General features: G+C 42.3%; 1 protein-coding gene across 7 annotated transcripts in view; it reads left to right on the top strand.

The window, feature by feature from the left end:
- The window catches only part of TEAD1 (TEA domain transcription factor 1), a 162,809-nt gene that overhangs the window by 47,517 nt on the left and 92,338 nt on the right, over positions 1-22,954 (top strand). For 5 of the 7 annotated variants that reach the window (XM_075502109.1, XM_075502108.1, XM_075502107.1 and 2 more), the window contains exon 3: positions 7,778-8,031. The exons of the other annotated variants lie outside the window; for them this stretch is intronic. In XM_075502109.1, coding sequence (XP_075358224.1) covers positions 7,884-8,031 — 148 coding nt within the window. In that variant the 5' untranslated portion in view covers positions 7,778-7,883. The remainder of the gene's footprint in view (positions 1-7,777; positions 8,032-22,954) is intronic. 7 annotated transcript variants of the gene reach the window in all.

The following is a 22,954-nucleotide window of genomic DNA, read 5'->3' as shown; positions in this document are numbered from 1 at the left end:
AGCAAAAGCAAGTCAGACACGACGCTTGCTATTCTTCATTCCACTGAGTGCCAAGTCATATTTAGAATAATCTTGGTTGGTTACCACCACAATGCAGTATTTGAGCTGGGTGAAATCCCAGGAACACCCTTATAATGGAAACCAGCTGGGCGTAAATGAGCGCTAGCACCTAGGATGAATGTGACTGCTTCAGTATCACATGAGGAAGGAATTGTTTCTCAAACAGCTGTGACCGTAATGAGATAGGGATTCACAACTGGTATGTTAAGATTCACCTACCCGGTGATAACTTGGTAATCAGTGCAGACCATGGACCACGAGTAATGCGTGACCCCTTACGAAGCACTTTGCACGCTGGATTGCTGGGCACTAGCTAGGTATTGCGGATGGTTTGTAGCTGTAGCTGCTTGCAGAAGGCGTCCTGGTGAGCCAGCACAAAGCCAACGGAGCCCACGAGTGTGGTGTAGTCACGGTCAGAATCCAGTTGTTTCCCCACTGAGAAGATGAATCATTTTATTAATTGTATGAAATTAAAACTAATGGGAAAGAAAATTGGGTTGGAGTCTATGACTCAGCATCCTTACAACAATAATTATATATCAACAAAAGCCGCTTTTGGGGGAAAAAAAAAATAGGCCCTCTGAGTGGTACGAAATACTCTTCTCAGTTGCATAAAGAGTGCAGAGACGAAAGCTGTTTGCAAAGCGAAGAATTCCCACGTATTAACATCAGCCCACTCTTTGCTGAGTAATCTGTTTCTATAAGCAAAAAATGAGCAATTCAAGGAGAATGCATTGTTTCGTTTTAGAAATAGTTCATATAATCTTAATTTCACATTTAGGCCTATATGCTGCCTACTCTTGCAGATCTAAATAATTCTTTGTTCAGTAAGTTTCCCCACAGTTCATGAAAATATACATGCAAATCTTCTCAGATGGGCAGGGCATAGAGTTATATTTGAAGGAAACTATCACTTTGCTGATGTTAAGTTACATGGTTTTGGTATTTTACACACTGGCATGGCACTGTCTGTCTTCCTGCTACTTTTACACATACCTGAGTGCAGTAGTTGGGGGAAGAAAGTAATGCCTGAATTCACTCACTGCATAATGCACTCACTTCAGAAAAAAAACCATCGTGCTGCTTTTCACAGGTGCTCTGTAGCTATAGATGAACTGATCATATTATTCCTCCACAGATCCCAAAGACAAATCTGAAGTAGGTAGCTTGCAGTTAGTAAAGAGGTTGAATCCCAAGCGAGAAATAGTAACTTTAACCCTAGGAGAACAGAACTAGTTTATATGAACGATAGGAAGTACATGGAAGCATCATTACATGCAACTATTTGATCGCTATAAGAGCATAGCATCAGAATTTCTCCCTGAAGTGTTCATGCAGTCAGAGAAAAACTCTTTTTATTTTACTTCAATGGCAAAAATGAATGGCTGAATTAGTCTGGCTGAATTTTAAAGGAATACTTTATCCTAGAAATGGGCTGCTTCTCTCTCCTGGTGCTCTTTCTTCATAGAGGGAATAATTGCTGATAAGTAGACCTTGTAACAAAAATACAATATAAAGTAATTTTAAACTAATGATTTTGCCATTGGATGCTCTGTAGATTATTTATATTTTTATTCTTCATACTGTGTTATATCCTTTCCTCATAAACCTAAATTATATATAAAATGGCTTGAATATATATATATAGTGTTTTACTGAAAGTAATGCCATTTGGACACCTCGAAGAATCGGAAAAATCCATACACACTTACACAGCACAGCTACAAAATCCAGAGTATGAATTTGTTTTTAAATAAAGAAGTATATTTTTTTTTTTTCAAAAGGCTTAAGCATATTGCTTGACTTGCATAAACACTGCAAAGATAGTTTTACTGGCAAAGTAGAAACATAAAATCCTAGTAAAATTCAAGCTTTCCACCAATTCCATATTTACTTTAATCAGTGCAGAAAGAGCTTGAGAAATCCGGATGTGGTTTGGGGGGTCAGGCAGTTCAACAGATACCTGGAAGGAGAATGGGGTGGCTGGGGATGAGGCAGCCTTGTCTCCCAAAACTCCCATGGAGAGCACCAGGGGGAGAAGGAGCCCTCTTCTCCCCAGCCTGGTGGTTTGCTCTCCCTCCCCATCCTGCCTGTCTTGATGAGCTGCTTCACGGGTGGCTTTTGCCAGTGATGTTCACACAGCAGACTGCCCAGCAGCTGTGTGAGGAAACCACACAGAGCGAAGGAGCGTGTAGCTCCACGGGCATTGGCGGTGGGAAGCCTGGTTTCCCCTGGATTTCTGCCCTGCAGCTGACAAAGCTGTCTGGTCACTAGGACATCTATGAAGTCTCTTGGGCGTCTGGGTTCCCCCATGCCTAGTCAAGGATGTGGTCCCACTGCAGGTTCCCTCTGTTGGGGTGTTTTACAGTCTGTCTTGGCTGCTGAGTCTCATGGCATAATCTAGTTCGTTCGTCTGCCTCAGACAGGGCTAAGCATAGCTGCGTCGTTCCTGAGAAACGTTTGTCACCTGTTCTTAACAACCTCTCTCCCCCAGCAGTTCCCCAGTATCCCAGACTGATTGCTTGTGGTGCGTGACCGTTTGTAGATTCAGAACGGTCTTCCAAATGCCCAACCTACGGTTTTCTTGCTGCAACCTAAGTTCTTTGCCTCTTGTCCTATCCTTAGTAGAAATGGCCAAGAGCTGCTTCTCTGCTTTGCTGTTACCTTTTCCTTATTTGAAAGTGGTTATCTTCTCACATCAGTCTTCTCTAAATTTAAACAAACCTAATTCCTTTCCTGGTAGGTCATGTTTTCTAGATCTGATAACTTTCTTCCTCTGGATTCTCTCCAGCAGTTCTTTCCTGAAGCCTTAGCGCTCCAGCTGTGGATTTGCACTGCTGAACAAAGCAGAAGGAAAATCCCATGGGCCTGTAACTTTTCAAGCCTTGAGAGAAAATTTGCCATCTGCAAATTTAGAATTAGTTGGTTTTTACTCATCTGCTCATTATCGTCTTGATGTTTATAAAAAGCTTGTTGGATTCCTGGTCCCATTGTTTTTATATAACTGAAGCTAAGATGAAGTTGTTCACAAACTAAAAATAAAATGGGTTCTTAAAAGTGTAAGCTACCACTTCAACACTCAAAATCTTTAGCTCAAGAATTGAGATTTTTCTGAAAGACCTGTTTTAGAAATATTGGGCTCGTTGTAAGAATTATTTGGTAGCCTTCTGCAGCCATTCGTAGCCAGAAGATCAGTGTGGATAACTACACTGGTGCTTTCTCACCTGCAAATTCTTGCAGGTGCCATTGCAGGTTATCTGAAAAATATCTGCGCTTGATCCCCTTCAAGCAGACAGAATGGAGATGACTGGGGAGACATAATCATTTTTTCTCAGACATCTCTCAGAACGAAGGCATGTTTTCAGTCTTCCTCATGTTCCTGCACCAATACCTGCAGAGTATGAATCCTCTTCCAGTGGTTATGTATAAATACAAGCGATAGCTCAGTGAAGGCACCATTCAGCACCTGTACACTGAAATTCAAGAAAGTAAATTCATTGAACAAACAGAGAAAATGGTTTAACTTTTGCAGGATTTTGTAAAATAAGTTTCAGCTCTCAGGACTCTTGAAAGACAGTATTTCCATGCTAGTTCATTGTGCAAGTATTGAAGGATATGAAACATACCAAGGCCTTAAATCTGCGCTTGTCCTACGCTCCTGTGAAGACCTATTGATCTCAGTTGTTGGTCTGTGAGCAGCAACTTTCTGGGCAAGTCCAGGTTTGCATTGCTCATAAAGTGAAGGCATAAGAGAATGTTTTATGCAAGCAAAGAAATCATTGCCTTGATAAGATGTTGCAGACTATCATTTGGTTTTAGTTAAATTCATTGGTTTGATCAACTCTAACAATAGCTATCCTTGTTTCTCTGAGCTTTAAAAGTAACTTTTCAGGTTATGGTACCAAGTGAACACAATGAAAATAAGTCACATCTTGTACCTCATGAAGCTGTATTGAATGGATTGGCTATAAAACGTATTTATAAAATCCAGTATTGTCCCTAATAGTTTCTCTGTTGCTAAATGTAACGTTGCGTTGTTTAAGGGGGAAACATACCTCCATCATGCATAGAAAAAGTGTCTTAATAACGTCATGAGAAAACCAGATATACTTAGAATTGACTTAACTGGAGAGAGTAGACAGCAACTGCAAGAAAGATGCATTCAGGTTTGCAACTAAAAGAGCTTTATGCACAGGGGAAGCTGTCATCTTGAAATATGTAAGAGAGAGAGAGACTGGTGTTAAAAGGGAAACTCGGGAGAGAGACCTCCTAAAACTGCAGGAGTGTGCTTTAAGCAATCTTGGAAAGTACAAAAAGGTTAGCCAAAATCTGGTTTTTGGTTTTTTGGGGGTTTTTTTGGGTTGGTTTTCTGGGTAGTGTGGAGGTGCTTTGATTTTGTTAACAGAAAGTATGAGCATGAAATTGGTTCTCTAAAAGTTAACATGATGAAAAGCAAATACAGAACTCTTCAACTTGGTCTGTCATGTGTGCAAGCTCTGCTTTTGGGGGTGGGGTGGGTGGGGTTAATTGCCTCCAGGAGATTAACTCTTCCTCCGCTGGACGTTGGTATTGTAAGATTTGGAGTTTGCTAATATCAGGAAGGCTTGCTTTTTTATTTTTGTTTTTAATGTTTTATAAATTTAAATTGGACTGTAAATCCACATTTTTCACGAGATTTATAGCTCATTAGGAATATGCAACAAAGCTCATGTATTGACAGTTTGTATTATTTTTGATAATCATGTTGAACTCCAGCATAACAGGTCTGAAATTTTTCATCACAGTTGGGTCCTTAGAATTCAAGCTAAGGAGGAGGCCTTTTGATATGTTGAGCTGAGCTGGAAGTGATTAACTGAGTAGCTCATTATTTTCCTGAAATAAGAGGGAGCCCTTTAATGGTTGTAATACAAGTTTTTTTTGCTCCTTGGTCCTCTAGCTTGATCTGCAGTGTCAGCATTCACCAAAATGGAAATCACTAAAAGCAACCTTTAGTACATGAAAGGGCTTTTTTTACAGCAGGTTGCTCCCCGCCCCTATCGTACAGATGTTCTGGAAGAAACACTTGGTTGTCTTACATTTTAGAGGCTGGAATAGTAGCTACTAATGCCTCAAGATGATATCCAAGTAGGTAAAAAGGAATGGGAAGGGAGATAGCACATTAGTGAAAATTCACCAGTAAACACAATGCAAGATCTAACATGAATATCAAGTAACATTAATTACTGTAGAGCCTCTCTGTTTTCCTTGTGTGCATTTTAATTATTATTTCAGCATAATGTAATACCAAGGGCTGGTTTATAGGACGATAATAAGACTTGAGGCTATGACTGTGGCAGATTTTGTAAGCAGAGGGTGGCTGGGCTGAGCGAAAGATGCCCGTGGCTGTGCTGTGTGTTGCATGCCGTCGTGCCCAGGATCGGGGAGGGGAAGGATTTCCTCCCTGAATCACCTTTGAAGAACTGACCCAGTAAACAGTCCCGCTCCGTCTTGTCTTCTGGTGAAATGCTAAACCGTGTCTTGATCATGTGAGGCCAATAAAATCTCCAGTAGCCATTTTTCCCTGCACTGTGGCAGTAAAACTGAAACCCCTTTAATTAGCCCAGTCAACATTCAATTACCTCTCCTTTACCTAAAATTCCCCCTGTATTCGAAGGCTTAAGTGGACATGATTGTTTTTGTCAGTTCTTTCCCAGTATTGCTGTGTTTATGTTTTGGCTAAACCTTGCGTACAAGGTTCAAATCTTGTAAGGACTGAATCAACCCTTCAGCCTTCTGAGAATTATGAAGGATGGTGTTTCACTATTTTACAAGGGTTTACATCTTTAAAAATTTTGTACATTTTGGATTTCCCAGACAATAAGTGGTGTATTTGGCCAGACTTCCCACCCACTTATCGTTTGTGTGTGGTTCCCTGTGAATCCATCTGCTCCCTCATTATCAGTTATTAAAAGGCGTTCGAGACACTGATTAGCCTTGAGATTACTGGTGGGTAGGCACTAACATTTTTGTAAGCTGTGCTGAAATGTTCAAACAAATGTGGAGTTAAGAAATGCCTCTTTGTAGAAACAGACATGCAAGTAAGGAAAATGAAGTTCTTGGGAGTCCATTTCACATATACTGATCCCTCCAAGCTCTTGTTAGAGCCTGGAGAAGTGGAAATACCCCATATTTTGGATGTCAGACCGGTAATGTTGGTTAATGAGACTGAGAGACTACTCCCAGTTTCCCCAGTTTCAGCTCTGTTTTGTTGCAAGGCACCGTAGCCTCTGAGGGACCGGACTATCAGGTTTTGGTTATCTCTAGTGATTGGTTGATTGGTTAGTTCGGGTGAGGGCTGCTGTAAATATTTCTTCTTTCAGGGAGTTCTCCAGCCCAAGGGTGTTTGGTCAGAGCTGTCATGGCCTCTGACGTACAGCCTCCCCTTCTTTCCCAGTGGGGTGAATGCCGTTCTGCCACTTTTCACCTGTTATTTTAGGACATACTGAGACCCCACTGAGCGGTGTATCAGCGGGAGGACGGAGGTGTGCAGAAGGGGAAGCCCCTCTCTTCTGCATGTGGAAAGGGCCTGCTCTCGTCTCCCCCAGCAGAATAAAAATGTTATAGTTTAGGGGGTTTTGAGCCTTTAGCCAACTAACTGGGTTTTTAAATGCGTGTGCAGCTCATGCATGCATGTTTGAACACTCCCATCCACTTAGATCAGTTAGAGTCACCAAACTTCTTCATTTTTCAAAATAAAACTGCATTATGCCTAGACATGTTGAGCCAAATCTGTTCCTGGTGTTATTTCACTGGCTTCCCGAAGAATTACACCAGAGATGAATTTGGTCTGGTATAGCAGCTTTTTTGCCTGGAGCAAGTCTTTATAGCAGAGTTGTATTTCTCTCAAAAATATAAAAGGAACACTGACAGATCTGCAGCTCTGGTGGTGTGAGCAGGTGCAGCTATATTAAATTATTTCTTATTAAATTGATTCAGCAACTTGAAGCTTGTAATTTTTGCTCTACTATGGTTCTGTGACAGAGACCTTTTAAAACAGGCAAAGTATGTATCTTTTCTTGTAATTCCTTTCTCTGGTATTATAATTTTAAAGATTTCTGTTTGTATGTAGCTCAGATTCTGATTGTATTATTTATTTGGGTAAGATGTGAAAATTACAGCCTTTTCCAGTTAATCACATTGAGCTGTGTCATTGCTAGTGTAATTCCATTTACTCCACTGACATCCGGATGAATGTGAACAATAGTTTTTGCTTTTGTTTTTAGGTTTAAGTGGTTTTAGGCTCTGGTGGTTGCTGTGGCATAAATTGGTGTGCTTCTCTTCCAGCCAGTGGAAGTATGCTGATTAACCCCTGCCTGAGGATCTGGCTCGTTGTTTTAAGGGTGCCAGTCTTCAGCCAGATAAAATGTGTCGTGCTGCAGAGTTTTCCCCAGTATTAAGACCCACTTTGACTATCTGTGAAAAATAACCTGATGCTCTATGTCTTCATGTAATTGCACACAGAAAATGTGATAGAGTTCCCCTTCTGACAACCTTATCACTCCACCTCTTCTGATTTGAACGGGTATTAATTTTTACTTTTCCTGGGTGCTTCCCCGCTCATGTTATTGCCTTTACTGCTCAGCCACTCTTAACTTAGTATCAGAAATAGACAGAAATGTTTGCCTGAAGTTCCATGTCTTTAATGCCTTTTGGGGTTGTTTGTTTGTTTGTTTTGTAGGTTTATTTCCTTTAAGACTCCAGGCTTAGGCTTGGAGACCCCAGCCATCACCATTGAGCCCAGCAGCTGGAGCGGCAGCGAGAGTCCTGCCGAGGATATTGAAAGAATGAGTGATTCTGCAGATAAACCTATTGACAATGATGCAGAAGGTGTCTGGAGCCCTGACATTGAACAGAGCTTTCAGGAGGCTCTAGCTATCTATCCACCATGTGGGAGGAGGAAAATCATCTTATCAGATGAAGGCAAAATGTATGGTAAGTGGTACACGTTTAGCCTTTGGAAATAATTGTCCCAATGAGAACCGTAAAGCCCAGCTTGTTTTTACACAAAATCCCTGCCTCTGATTTTGGTACTTTCGGGGTAAATCTTGAAGAAATCTGTGAAGTTGAGGGAGCTCAGCTGGGCTGACGCATTGCTCAGGACTGTCCGAACCAGTCCCTTCGCCACTGGCACTAGGAAGCAATGTTGATGCAGACTTTTGTCTTTAATGAATGCTATGCGGTGGCTGAATGGGAATGTTTAAAAGAAGCTGTTAAATATGTCACTCCTTGAGCATAAAAAAAGTAAACGTTTTTCTTTATTGTTCAATAAATGGTGAAGAAAGGGAAATGGGAAATACAGTCTGCGTGACCGCGTGGCAGGATATGCAATATTAAATTGCGAAGTGATGAAGTTCTCGTCGCGTTCAGAAGCCTATCGATGAAAGAGGCAAGTTAGGGGTGCTTTTGTGCCTTTCTTTTTCTTTCTTTTTTTTTTTTCCTTTCCCCTTCCCTCCGTGCAAACCGCTGTAAATCAGATGACGTGCTGACAGCATTCCATAAATACACGCTCCGCCGAGGGATGCTGACATCCGCACGCACCGTCCGGGGCTCCTTAGCGTTCGTCCCGCTCCTCCGAGCTCTCCCGCTCCGTCGCCTTCTCCTCTGCCTTTTGCAAGCTGCCCTTTGCGGCCGGCGGAGCCCTCGCTCCGGCTCCCCGTTCGGCGGGGGCCGGCGGCGGGCGGTCGCTGTGCCGTGCGGGGCGTGCGCTTCCCGGCACCTGGCTCCGACCTGGCCGGGCTGTCCCGGGCAGCGGAGGGGCGGCGGGGGCAGCGGGCGGCCCGGGGGCCCAGCCCCGAGCAGATGGTGCTGCAGCTGCCGCCAGCTGCGCCCCCCGCCTGAGCCCATGGAAGCGGGGGCACCGCTGCCGCTGCTGCCGGCGGCGGGGCCGGGGGGCCGGGGCGGGCGGCACCCGGCCCCCGCCTCCCCGCGCAGCTGCCGGGTGACCCCGGCGGCCGCACGGAACGTCCTGCCGGGAAGGAGAGGGTCGCGGAGAGGCATCTCGGCTGCCCTCGGCAGAAAGTTGCCGGGCCCCGGTTTCCTGCCTGGGCGTTTGCCTGTTGTGCCCTCTCTTCCCCCATCCCCTTCTCTCCCTGCACAGGGGAATATAATTTCTCCTGTCCGCTCCTTGTCACCCCTTTCCGCCTGTTCTGGTTGCATTTCGGTGTTGTTACTTTCCTTTGGAAAGGGGAGATGATTTGCTTAATTAGAAGGTTGTGCTCTTCCTAGGAGGACATAAGCATGTATATACAAACAAGCTTATTGTGTATTTATGCTCAAAAGCTCTACTCGGGCTTGAACAGCCTCATCAGCCAAAATAAAGGTTGCTGCATGTTTTTTAAATTGGGATCCCTACAACCACAGTAATCGCCCCTGAAATCTGATTTTTGGTGTTTTGAGGCATTCTTTGTGCCGTTGCATAAATTAAAGAAATTAACATATTTATCCATTCATTTCGACAATCACTGATTTAATTTAATGGTTCTCTAATCCTGAATGTTAACTTTTGTTAAATTATATATGTAGAAAAGTATTTATGCATATCTAATTGCTGATTAATACTGCTAGCTAGTAATGCCATAAGCATATATGCACATCTCGTATACTTATGCTCATCCTAAATCAAATACTGTTTATTTTCAATCACAAAATGAGGTATGCATGTTTGATGCTGTAAACTTGACTGAAAGCGTTGCCCTGATTGGGAAGAACAAAAATGTGTTAGGAAGTGCAGGGTACTGTATAAGCAGAATTCACATCCTGACTTCGCAGTGGATGAACTCATGTTTTCATTCTTCAAGCTGAGTAACTGCTTTGTAGTGTTTGAGGATTTATTGAAACCATGCTAGGTTTCTGAGGACTTTCTAATAGAGTCTTATGGCCCTGAGAGCATAATTGTTCTCCAAGGATTTTGAAATCAAAACAGTGTAAGTGTTTTAGATTCTGTGTGGCATAATGAAAATAATTTAATGCCTTTTAGTGGCATACCAAGTTTATTTCACTTACAAGAGAGACATTGCAATATCTCTAAGCTTCCACAGTGTTGGGGGATATTGTAATGTGTCAGTAATTCATGAACCATGTAAGACAAAAGGTCAAGAGAGCACCATTTCATTTTCTGACTGAAATTACCTTTAGATATAGGCACTAGAACAAATATGATCTTTACGGAGGCAAATATAATGATCACTCTGTGTGGATTGAGTTAAGCAATTGTAGTTTTTTATCTTTGGAGAGAGACTTTGAGAAGAGCAGAGATTTTGCTTGAAGAAATATTTTAAGTCTCTGCCTTTGATTTAATGAGAGCTTTGCGACATCCATGTAAGCAGAAGCCACAGTTTCTTCACTGTTCTTTGTGGTGGTCTAAAATCGTCCTTAAAAGTGGCGTTTCCAAGAGGGCTGTGTGCAGGCTTCTGGGCAGTTGGCCCGGGAGGACCTGGAGGATTGCTCGAGCAGGACTGGGGGGCTTGAAGTCTGGGGGGTGTGCGGGGTGGGTGGCCGAGGGGCGCCTGCCCGCGGTGCCACCTGGGCAGCAGCAGCGTGGCTCGTGCTGGCAGAGCCGCCTCAGCCGTACCGAGGGACATCTGTGACCTCTCCGGGCAGCCTGAATCGCTTCAGCTGTTCTCTACAGCTGTGGTCTTGGATGAAGGAGGGAAGGGACGGGGAGGGCCTTTTCCTCTTCCCTTGCCTTCCCAAAAAAGTAACTTACAGCACCAGAGGATGGCAAGAACAAAAGACTTAAGATCCTACCCCCACAGAAAAGGGTGCAGGGCCCTGTGGCTGGGGAGGGGGAAGGAGATGTCTTGACTTTTTTTTGGCCCTGGGGCATCCTCAGGCTGTAAGGACAAAGTCGTGACCTGTGGGAGACCAGGAGCATTTCAGGCTGCCGCTGACCCTGCCACAAGTATAGGGTTATGGGTCCTTGAAGAAACCCTCAGAAAACAAAATAAAAACTTAATGAAACTCTTGTTTTTAAATTTATAGGAAATGATTGGGTAAGAAGCAAAGACGCTTGTTTTGGTTCAGAGGGGCAAATTCCAGGAACCGTAGTTTGGAAATTCTTGAGAGAAAGGGAGTGCGCTGTAAGGCCAAGGGAGCAGTGATAAGGTTTCTGCAGGAAACCACTATCTGTCACTCCTTTTCCCCCTTCCTCTGTGTGTGTGTGTGCTTGCATGGTTGTGATGGTCTTACAGTTTTGGTTTTGCTCCTAGTAGAGTATTGACTTACTAATAAATAAAATTAAAAAAAGGTGAGGAGGCAATAAATATGAAAGCTTGAAGGAGGATAGAGGAACACATCTGTAAATTGATGCTCACAGTCTTCGTGCAAGCAGTTGAGCGTAGCCCATGGAGAAAAGACTTGACTCTTAGACCCATTTTCATTTGTCTTGCAAGGTCTTGGTAAGAATTTTTTTCATCTGTACCATTTGAGAAGAAGTATTGATAAAACACAAATATCATCCACTAGTACGAAGTGGGACACCCTATAATTTCCCTCCCCTCTCAGAGATCAATTCTGATGAATTTCTGTGTCCTTGTTTATCCAGCACATAGTAAAACTCTAGCCCATTAGAGGGCATTGGCTGTCCTGTATTTGTACTTTGTTCCAATTGTTGGTCTTTTACTGCTGACAGTTTAGTTACTTGTAGCAATTCCTGTGAACTCACTTATTGGCAGGATATTTGCCTGTGCTTGTCTTTGCTCCTGGGAGGGTGTTTTGGAAAAGATTACAAGAATGAAAGCTGCTGTGAAATGCAGCCCTACTTTTATCCCTGGTGTAACACTGAAGTCACTGGAGTTACCACGGGAATGGATTTGGTCCTGTGTGCATGTTTTCATCTTTTTTTTTGAAATTTAGCTATAGCGAGACGCAGCTTTAGTGCAGCTCTAGGGACAATGCCAAAGTAACGTAAGTTGCTAGCACGTGTAATAACGCCTGCAGACATGTTATGATCGGCATTACTAACTTAGCCTCAAGGTAGCAAAGGTGGCTTTTGCCTTTAAGACAAGAAAATAGTTTGATCTTAATTTTTGAGACTTGTAAACAGCTCTTCAATTACGAGTGAAATTAGTCATCGTGATTTGCATTGGAGGTATTCATCTCTGCAACAAAACTACTTAATAGTGTATTAATCATTATTTTAAAAGGAAGTTTTGTAGCATATTTAGTTTTTTTACAGAGAAGAATGAGTACTAATTAACGTGAGAAGGTGCATAGCAGCCTTTCAAAACTGTTGTGTATGTTTATTAGGTCATGCATAAAATCTCTTGGCCTGCATTACCATGACAGTAAAGGGAAAATGATACTTTCATAAAAATTTCTGCTCAGATGATAGAATTTTTGCACGATGAGTAGTAATAGTCTTCATTTCCAAAGCACCTTGTATAAAATGAATACTAAAATTGAACTTTGAACTAGTACATCAGCAAAAGAAATCCTGTTCTGTAGGATTGTGGGATTCTGTAGCTAACTGCTATTATTAGGTGTCTTTCTGGGTTTCTATTAGGAAACTGCGAGGTACCTAGCTTTACGTAGAATACAGTAACATGTTACAAATTATTTTTACTATTGCTTTTAATTTTAAAAGTTCCATGCAAGTTACTGCCTCTATAAAGGCATCACTACCTTATAAAGTTTCCACAGTATTAAATATATTTGAATGCGAATAAGGTATTTGGAGTGATGAAATACCAGATGTGAAGTATCAGGTTGCATGTTTATTCATCTGTTATTGCAATCATTGTACGAAGATATGCTCTTGTATTTTTTTTTATTTTTTCTTTTTGGTCTCACAGCAACATACACAAAATGCACTGGAGGTAGGACTCCTATTATGAAAGTTACTATTTGGGTTTCTTAGATTGTAAACAAATCTGTCTAGAAACATTCTTGCAATCCTGTGATTGCTCACTGTATTACGTCATGGCACAGTGCATGCATGAAGGCAGGCTGCAAGCCTGTGCTGAGCGATCAGTTAAAAGTGAAGAAAATGAAGGTCCAAAGATACAGTGTCTGTTTGAAAAGTTGCTACTTAAATTGCTCAGATTATGAACAAATCTGCCTATAAACATTTCTGCAATCTGGTGATGTTCTTGCAACATCAGCATGCTGTGCTTGCAAGAAGGCAGTCTGGTTTTGTGAGCTGAGCAATAGGCACTGCTGTCATTAGAAATGAAGGGTATCGGGCTTTCTTGTCGAGGATTTCTGAAATGTGAGGGAACAGGGTTTAATCTTTCTATTTGGGCTTTCAAGAGTAAATTATCAATGGTTTGCGATAAAGTGGCAGAGTCTTCACGAGATAGAAAATCTTATTTTTTTCCCCCTCTGCCGTAAGCTGCCGTCCTCAAGGGAAAATCTAAGTGGGACTGTAAGAGCTGTGCATGATAAGGGTATCAGCTCCTACCTGGGGCGCAGGCAGAAGAGAGCAGGCTGTGGGAAGCACCACATCCGAGAGTGTGAGTAATGTAGTGCAAGGTCGTACATGGCACAGCGATCAAGTACTCCATTTGGCTGTGTTGGGTCAGGAGAATGATATATTGCAAAGGAAATGGCAAGTTGTACTAGAAAGTTTTGCTGCAAAATCATGCATCAAAAAGAGCAGGACAACCTTTGGAAGTGCTTTTTAGCACTTTGGTTTTTGTCCTCTCTCAACTAAGTATGTTCTCTTCAGTCATCCATATAAAGAAGAACCTGCAGGAAGTTGTTTATAACCTGTTTGTGGGAAACAATGTCCAGTAAACTGTATGGCTGCTGCCCAAGTCTTCCAGTGTTGAGTAGGTACTCTTGTATAGAGGAGTAACTAGCAACATTAGTTCTTGCCTGGAACTAAGTGGAAGCTACAAGGGCAGGTTCAGATCAGGCATTCGGCCACTTAAGAGTCATTTAATGGCTAGTCCTATTCAAAAGGCTATACTAAACAGAGTAAGAGGATGTTTTTCCTTTATGACATTGTTCCTTTAGTAAAACCCTTGTTTAGAAATGACGCATGTTAGCATGAGAGTCCTGAAGTGATGCAACCTCACTACAACATCCAGGATACGTTTAGGTGATTGTCTAGTATGATTTATATTAGCTCATTTTTCTTCCAGCACTGATTTCACAAGATGAACTTGTGATCCTGTAATTGCAGAAGGCATAGTTTTGCAGCCTTAAGAAATAGGGTTATTGCGCTAGGAGGTAGTTAAAACAGGCTTGATCAGGCTGATGGAGTGTGTTAGTCGGTGGCACAGTACTGAGAGCTCAAGATAATTGAAAATCCTGCATGTAGATAGCATAAAACAAAATGTACTCAATTATTTGATCTCATTCCTTGCAGAACTGGGATCCCTCCTAGAAGCATGTCAGGGTGAACACATTCTGGTTCAGACAATCTGGGGACAACCTGAGTTAGACAAGGCCCACATGCTCTTGGGGGTTATGACGGGCTGTTGGGTTTGGACTCTTCTTCATGAGACCAGTATGAGATTATGGTAGAAGTGTCTCCTTTCTTACCAGCTGAATTACCTCATACAATCATAGCAGCAGTCCATTGACCCACATCCCCAGTAAAGTGCTTGTGTGGGGATGTGGAAGCTGAGTTACATTCATGTTAGACACCCCTGTTCTGAGCATCCCTGTTGAAGCAGAAGAGGTAAGAAAACATAGAAACTGTTGTTTTGTAAAGAGAGAGACTTGGACAGTGCAGAGAGCGTCGTACATGACCAGTAACAGAAAAAAATTGATCAAAAATTGACTCCTTAACTGCCAGCAGCAGCACCACCACAGTCAGCACCATCACCATGGCTCGCACCAGCATCCAAGAGCTGCTGGAATCGGAGACTCCTAGCCGGCTGTTCAAGCCAGGCAGAGCTGGGGCCAGTGAAACGAGTGGTGAAAGCCAGGCATCTGAACCATGTCAGGAGGGAAACTTCATCCTAATGTTCCCCCTCTCCCCCAGTGGATTTGCTCAGTGTGGGTGTGATCACAAATAACACTACAGGGAACAAGGAACAGTGGCAGTACAAAGAACTTTTTACAGCATCTTTGGTTTTCTGGGGCCATGCAGTCTCCCGAGAAGTAGACTTATATCCCACCCCACACCTCACAAGAGTGAGCCTGGGCTAACTGTTGGAGAGTAAGTACTGTGGTTGTTGTGACATGAATCTTACACAATTCCCTGAGGGCCATGCTATTCAAAATTAATATGTATCTTAACTGTGTCTTACAGGGATTTCCTCACAGATGCATGCAGGATTTTTTTTTGTGATGCCCTTGAGAAGTTGTAGTCATACCATTGTATGAATATTTTCCTATCCTACAAACAATTTAATGTGGGACACTTGGTCTGGAACATCAGAGAGAAACACTTCAGAGTCTGGGCTTCCAGATGATTTTAGTCTGACCATATAGTTTAAGAAATTGGATGCTAATGGATTAACAGTTTACAGACTTTCAGCAGAAGTAATGGTTTAGCTAATAGAAAAAGGCCCCTCTGAAGGTTTTCTGGTTTTGTTCTAGGCATACTAAAATTTTTACATTGGATGATTAAAGGACATGTTTTTGTAAGCAAAAATAATACGAATTGGGGAAGGAGGAGAGAGATGAACATAAATGTGCTAATTCCATCTCCTGAATGCTCTTTTAAACATAGGGAAGTAGCATGGCTTGTTAGACCTATTGTAAAAGGGACAACAATGCATCCCAAATTCATGAGGAAATTGAAACCCTGAGAAAGCATTGCACACCATGGGAGTTGCTGGGATGTCAGTCAAACACCATTACAATTTTACGTACAGAGGACTCAAATAAGCACTGTTAATAGAAACTGTGGTCAACACGCGCATTCTCTGATGTGAGAAGTCAGCGTCACTATCGCAACTGCTTAATTACAGCCTTCCTACAACAGGCATCTCCAACTAGGTCAAGCCTCCTGAGGATTTTCCTGGATGTAGGGAGATTTCATGCTTTTATTGAGATCTCCTTTCTGTCTTGTTTAAAAAAAAAAAAAAAGGAAGAAAGAAACAAAAAAGAGAAATCCAGATATCGGGCTGTCTTGCACCCACACAATCTCATAGAATTTAAGAACGTGGCACAGAATTAAAGTTAGCACGAGATCTGGCCTGCCTTTGTCAGGGGGCAGTAAGCTTGCCAGAGGTTACTGTCTGTATGAGCCACCAAAAAAGATCAGATCATCAACCCAATTCCTTGTTTGGTTGCCCTCCTTGGAGGGGATAGACAAGGGACCCAACAGGCAGCGATGGATTTGGCTTGGGCTGAGTTTTGGGTTGTCTGTAGGCAACAGTATCAGACTTGATGTCTGATAGTTTTGGGGACAGCAGCACAGAATATATGCCTGGGGGTGTTAGGGAGCATATTCCAGTAATCTGTGTGGAAGTAGGTGAGGTAGATTATACTACGTTTGCAGATAAGGAACGAAATGCTTTTTCAACATGCCTAATCATTGCAGCAAAGCTGAAACATTTCAAGCTTATTTGCCTGAAGCTGCTTCGCTTTTGCTTACTTACACCTTAACATCAACTGGTGTTTGGTTAGCATGGAAAAGAAAAGCATTACTTAAATAGAAATCATAGTTTCAATTGCCTTTTATGTCATGCTAGCAATGCAAGTGAGTAGGGAACACAGATGAAAAAAGCATCGTCAGCCACTTGGATTCAGCATCAGTTTTACCCCTAAACTAACAGGTAACACTACTGTCTTAGACACTGGGAAAAAGAAAATGTTAACCCAAATGGTTCCAATTCCAGATGGTCAGGGACAGGAGGCTTACTGTTTATGGGTATTGTTGACAACTGTAGATAAGTAGTAAAATAATTTTCTGTAGTGAAAATAGTCTGTGAATCATTTTAACAGGTGTCTTCATGTGATCTGGTAACTTCAGCATTTAATTCTTTGAACAAGAATTGCATTTTCATTTGTTTAGTTCTTCCTTGGATAGACTATCGGCAATAAATCTTTTAGTACAATTAGTGGTGAAATAAGTGCTTACTAATAGCTACATACATATATGCACACACATATATGTGGAAATATGTGTGTACCTGAATATAATGTGTTGCCTTCCAGCCAATTAAAATGTATTTAAAAGACCTCAACAAGGAGACCTCAACACACAACGAGCTGGCTACCTCTTGGCTGGGACCTTACTACTTTGCTTTGGCAGCTAAATGCAACCTACTGTGAGAGCTATCTGCAAAGAAATATTATGATTCATATTCATAGTAGTTATCAGATAGGTACGTAGGCATATATTTAAATAGGTGAGGTATGCAGGCATCTATTGTCTGTTACATATTTAGACTGCATGGTGTTTTTTTAGCTATAGGAGGCCTAATCACCAGAGGCTGTGAAAGTGCTGAGGAGAATTACTGTAAGGGATAGCGTACGGAGGAGCCACCCACAGAATTTTCCATCCTGCGAGGCAGTGAAAAAAGACTATTGGAGCTATATAGCAGGGTTTGCCAGAGGAGCGCCATTAGCAGGTGGGACAGTTCAGAAAACCCTTTGGCCTGGCCTGGCTGCCCCCAAGGCTATTGATCTCTCTCAGCCCCCATTTGGTAGCCCTTGTCCCAGGTTACAGCCTCCCACTGACCTCTGCGAGTGTGACACGCACAGAGGTGGTGGGGACAGCGTGGACTCTGGCGTATAAGGTTAGCAAAGTGGGAAATAATAGGAAAGATGCATTAGAACTGGAAATACTGAGCAAAGATAAAAATGAGGTAAAATAGCCATGAAAAAACCCACTTCTATTAAAATTATGAGACAGGAAGTTTTACAAGCTGCCTTTACCCCAATGAAGAAAAGAAGTCTAGAGAGATTAAATAACTTGTCCGATGTCATCAGGAGTTTTATAGCGGAGCTGGGAATTGAGCCCTCTTCCCCGCAGTGCCATCTAGGTTTTAATGCTGAAGGGGCCCCTTTCACAGTTTATCCAGTGACCCCTGGGGAGCTTAGGGCTACTGTGGCAAAACCATGTTTCCTGCACCACATCCTGTGCGCTGGGAGAGCAGGCTGCATCTCCTGAAAAGTACAATCTCTGCATAATGTGACCACAGGATGCCTTGCACCTTTAATAAGGGAGTTGGCTAAATGCCATTTTATTATTATTAGACATTTGTTTAATATACTAGTTCCTTGAAACCAAACAAGAAAAGGTCCTTGAGGTGCTATATAGCATGTACAAATAATGGACAGCTGTAAAGAGTCTAACATTTATATGGAGAAGGGAGAGAGAAAGTGGATGGGAAAGTGAGGCGATATTTAGCCCCACGTTGATGCGCCATGAAGTGATGTGGTCCTTCCACAGGGTAATATAGAGGCTGGTGAAAATAAGATGATTTAATTTGTACATAACATCATTATTCAAGGAACAAAATAGTATGTAGTCTTATCCAAAGACGTAATCTAAGAGGTCTTTACTCTGTGCCAAGCTAAAATTCTGCTATTTAATTACCGATTTAGAAAATATCTTGGGCTCAATTTCCTCCTCAGTTACACTGTTATAAATCTAATGGAGTTGTTAAAGATTTATGGCAGTGTAACTGAAGGCAGAATTGGGTCCCTTATGTTTAAAACTTAGTTTGCCACATAAGTAATAATTTCTATTTTCTAGGCAAGAGTTTAAGAATCTTGCAGACCTCTGTTCCTGTAAAAGAAATATGAACTACAGTAGTGTGGGTGAGTGATTAATGCTGGAGGGGATGTCTAGGGGCAATGTGAATTGGCTGGTGTGGAAAATCCATGTACAATTCAGATTTAGGATCTGTTTGCAGATGCCTCATAATTTAAAATGTCAAAAAAACCCCAAACCTTAGGCCTTCGTGTAGTAAATTAATATACTGCTTGTTCAGTGTGCAGCAAGCTTTGCTGAAGTAATACCCTCATGAGGTGTGAACTCATCCCATTCCCCTTAGTAAGGACTTAACTTCAAAACTGATTGTGACCCGTTAAATCCTAGCAGTATCTAAATCATTAAAAAAAATTCCCTGTTTTGTTTTTATTTAAATTGTATATTTAATGGCCGAAAAAGGAAAAATCTTGCCTTATTTATCCAGACCTAAAGAGATCTTGTGTTAGCACAGATGTATTTTATCCATCGGCTTTTCATCTCTAATGGAAGGGGCTTTCTAATAAGCAACTGGCTCTTTATTGGTTTTCCCAGCTTTCACTTAGGAAAAGAGGTCAACTTTTGAAGACTTTGTCTGAAAGGTGAGTGAGGATCTGCCCATATACCGTAAGGAGGTGCCTGGTCTGGCCCGAGCACAGCCTGTGCAGCTCTCGCCCACCGGTGAGGCTGGTCGGGTCTCGGCAAACGCCCTGGCCCTGGGGTTTGCAGGGGGCTGCCGTGCGCCTGGGCGCTTGCCCTGGGAACACACGGGGACTCCGTAAGCTGGAACTATGGTGCTCTGGGATTTATGTCACTTCTGAGAAGTTTATGTTTTTCTAGCGTACTGTAGGACTACAGTGCATTATAGAAATAGTAAAGGATCGTAATACACACCTATCCCAAAACATAAGCCCTTTAAAATAATGTAATTCAATGTCTGTTCAGAATAGCCCATTTTAATGTAAATACAGTATTTAGGTCCAAGGTATATTTCTAAGAACTTCGTTTAGGAAGGAATTGAAGAATTAATTATTCTAAGCTTTCCAAGCATTGTAAGCTAATAATTTTTAAGATGCAAGAGAGAATAATAGATTAGGTACATTATATTGTCTTAGAAGTGATTTTTCAATGGCATTTTTATTAGCTGTGAAAGCAGTAACTCTGAATGAACGTAAATCATTTCAATGTTTAATACAGTCCTGACTTGGTGCATTGGTTCATGATACCTGTGACTTCTAAGTATGGATTTTGTTTGTTTCTTAAATACTGATAGATCATTAATTACCTAAAAATCAGTTCAAATTTAAAGGAATAAACCACCCTGTTGTAATTTCTTGAGGTATTTTGCAACCTAAGCAAAGGCTCAGGTATTCCAGATATGATAGATGTGCAGATTGCATAAGACGTTATGCATTGCTCACTCCAAGATACAGAGTCCTGTCTGCCCTTAAACCCTTTGTTCTCTTGGCTGAATGCAGTTAATTAGCAACCGTCTCCATAGCAACTGCCTCACAGGCCAAAAACATTGTCTCGTTTTTGCAGTTTAGCTTATCACACTGTTTACCTGAAGGGCTTTTCACTGCGTTGAGTCTCATTTGAGTTGGCTCCATGCCTGCTCACGGAAGTGAATTGTCAAGATAGAAAAACACCATGGCAGCAAGATGCTGAACAGGGCCCTGTGTGTGAAAGCAAAAACATTTAAAAAGTTCTGTGGAAACAAAAGTTGAAGTTTGTAATGATTTACATCCAGTTTTAAAGCATGTGACTTGCCAGGAATACTGTGCATTTTAAAATACTGCTTTACTTCTGGGCCTTTTTTACAGCGTCTTGCAGCCTACCCACCCCACGCGGTGTTCCCTTGCCTGGAACACGCTCTCCAGCCCGGGAGACTCGCAGGCACAGACCTTCGGCCGGGTCCCTGAGGAAACTTGCCTCCCTCCAAACCCGGGCCGTATCAGGCAGCTCCAGCTTGCTCATTAAGAGGACGTCGCTGTGCACTGGTCACCTGTGTTGAGCACTGTAGTCCTATTCGTTTTCCTTTGCATTAACATTGTTTCAAGGGAAATCTGTGAGTGTTGGTTCCATATGATAAATTAATTAGGAAGGGAAGGAGAAGAGCTATTGTGGTCATATAAATCAAAGTATGCTGGAGATTTAGGCTTATTTATATTAGCCATTAAAACGGTGTTAAAATACCTGCCAGGTACTCGTATGACTCAGACAGTTACAATAGGCACGGGTTTGTACTAATACGACTTGGTCGGTGTAGGATGACATACTTAAATCATGTTTGAAGTTTATACAGAGGTGTGTCCACATATGCGCACACCTCTATAAAGGCTTACTTGAAGGTGTGAGCGTGTCATTGAAATGACAGTGAAATCCTACCGGTGTCTTCATCTGACATTTATGTCTGGCCTGAAACCAGGATGCTCCTGGCATGAGAGGCTATGTGAGAAGTGCCATTTTCTTGTTCGCTGGACACTTTGCTTATTAATGCCTGGTTTGTTGGGGGTTTGTTTTGGTTTGGTTTTTTCTTAGTGGGCAGTACAATGGATGGGAGCCTGATTTAGACTGGGGTAATTCTCGTTTTATCCTAGGCAGACCAGAAGCCAGAGCTTGTCATTCAGCCATACCAGTACGCACTGGCCTCCCCCCGCCTTTTCCAGTGACAGTTTCAGCTGGCAAAGGTCATTCTCCTTTTTAGCCCCAAATGGCATGTGGGGCTGCTGCATCTTGATAAAAAGGCTTCATTCAATATTATGTGTTTGAAAACAGTCTTTCCACAGATTTGAGAAGGTGTTTTGGGCTCTTTTGGGATAAAAAGCAGGATGTGTGCAAACCCTGCCAGTATTGCTGGGGTACTCCATTATTCCTGTAGAGCTTCTGGTTGATAGAGGGTTATTCTCTGTTCATGTTAATGTCTTGCACATACTATTCCACATTCACTATCATTATTAGTAGTATTTGAATTATAGCAGTGCTGAAAGTCTGCAGGCAGGATAAAGGCTCCATTGTAGTAGGTCTTGTGCACACAAGATGAGACAATCTCTGCTCCGGCTGTTTACAGTCTGTTTTAAGACCAGTAGCGTAAGTGGGTTTATCATATGAATAGCAGAGAGGGAAAGAAAATGCTAAAAATGATAGGAAATCCATGGTTACATAGCGTAACTGTTCATTCATGTATCTGCGAGACATTCGACGTTTGTTACGTTTGTAACTGTAGAGTAGAAGGTAAATAAAATGCTTTTCTTTTCCCCAGCAGGCAGTTGCTGCTGCTCATCTCCCCAGCCGGCGTCGCGGCTATAGGGTGCTGTGAGGGAGCTGGGGGGCTCGGGGTGGGAAGAGGCAGTGGGTAGAGCAACTTGTGGAGGTGCTGGACCAAAGGGTAGGCAAGGTTGGCAACGCGAGGGCTGCTGAAGGGAGGAACAATTCACCCTGATAAATAGCCTCACTGTTTATCAGGAGCAAGCTGTCTGCGCCCTTCAGTCTACCGCGCGGCATTACACAGGTTTGTTTCCCATGCCATCCGACTTACTGACTGACGCAGTTGAATCAACAGATACTTGGAGGCCATCCTCCAGCAACCCAAGCGTGTAAGATTGTTTGCTCACATTCACAGATCTTAATACAAACTCACTTTGGAGGGAAACCACAGAGAGTGTCCAAACTGTCAGGATATTTTCCAACTTTTAAAAAGGCATTTAGCATTGTCGGTACCTTTGAATCTATGGCTCGGTTCTCCTGAAGCCAGACTCGCTAGGTACCTGTAGGGGTCCAGAAATGGAAAACTCTAATGGCCTGAAAATGCCTGCTGGAACTTGATGTTATTTAATAAGCTTAAAGCAGAGCTTGGCAGATGGCAAAACAGTGGAAAGGACCTCCCTTTTTAAAAATATGGGCCACATCCTCAGCCTGTATAAACTGGCAGAGCTCCACTGAAATAGATGTTCAGCTTCTGTCAATTAGCAGGGAAGAGAAAAACTTCTGAAAACAGGAAAAACAGTTATAAAGCCACATAAATTATCAAAGGGGTTCAGATATATAAATTGTTTTTAACATTTTAAAGACTGATCTGTTTCCAAAGTAACTGTGTCCTTTACAGTCTTGTTTTCGTTGATGTGCAATTCAGAGAAAGAATTCGGCTCGCTTTCCCAGAGCTGCATTAAGTCTGCAGGGCTTGCAGCAGTGAAATGTACTGTATGCTGTTTTTGCAAGTCATTCACTTATGAAAGTAAGACATCAATAATTCATTCT

The sequence above is a fragment of the Mycteria americana genome, chromosome 5, assembly GCF_035582795.1.
Source record: "Mycteria americana isolate JAX WOST 10 ecotype Jacksonville Zoo and Gardens chromosome 5, USCA_MyAme_1.0, whole genome shotgun sequence".
Lineage (NCBI taxonomy): Eukaryota > Metazoa > Chordata > Aves > Ciconiiformes > Ciconiidae > Mycteria > Mycteria americana.
The sequence above is the reverse complement of the archived record's forward strand: the minus strand, read 5'-3'. Positions and strand labels throughout refer to the sequence as shown.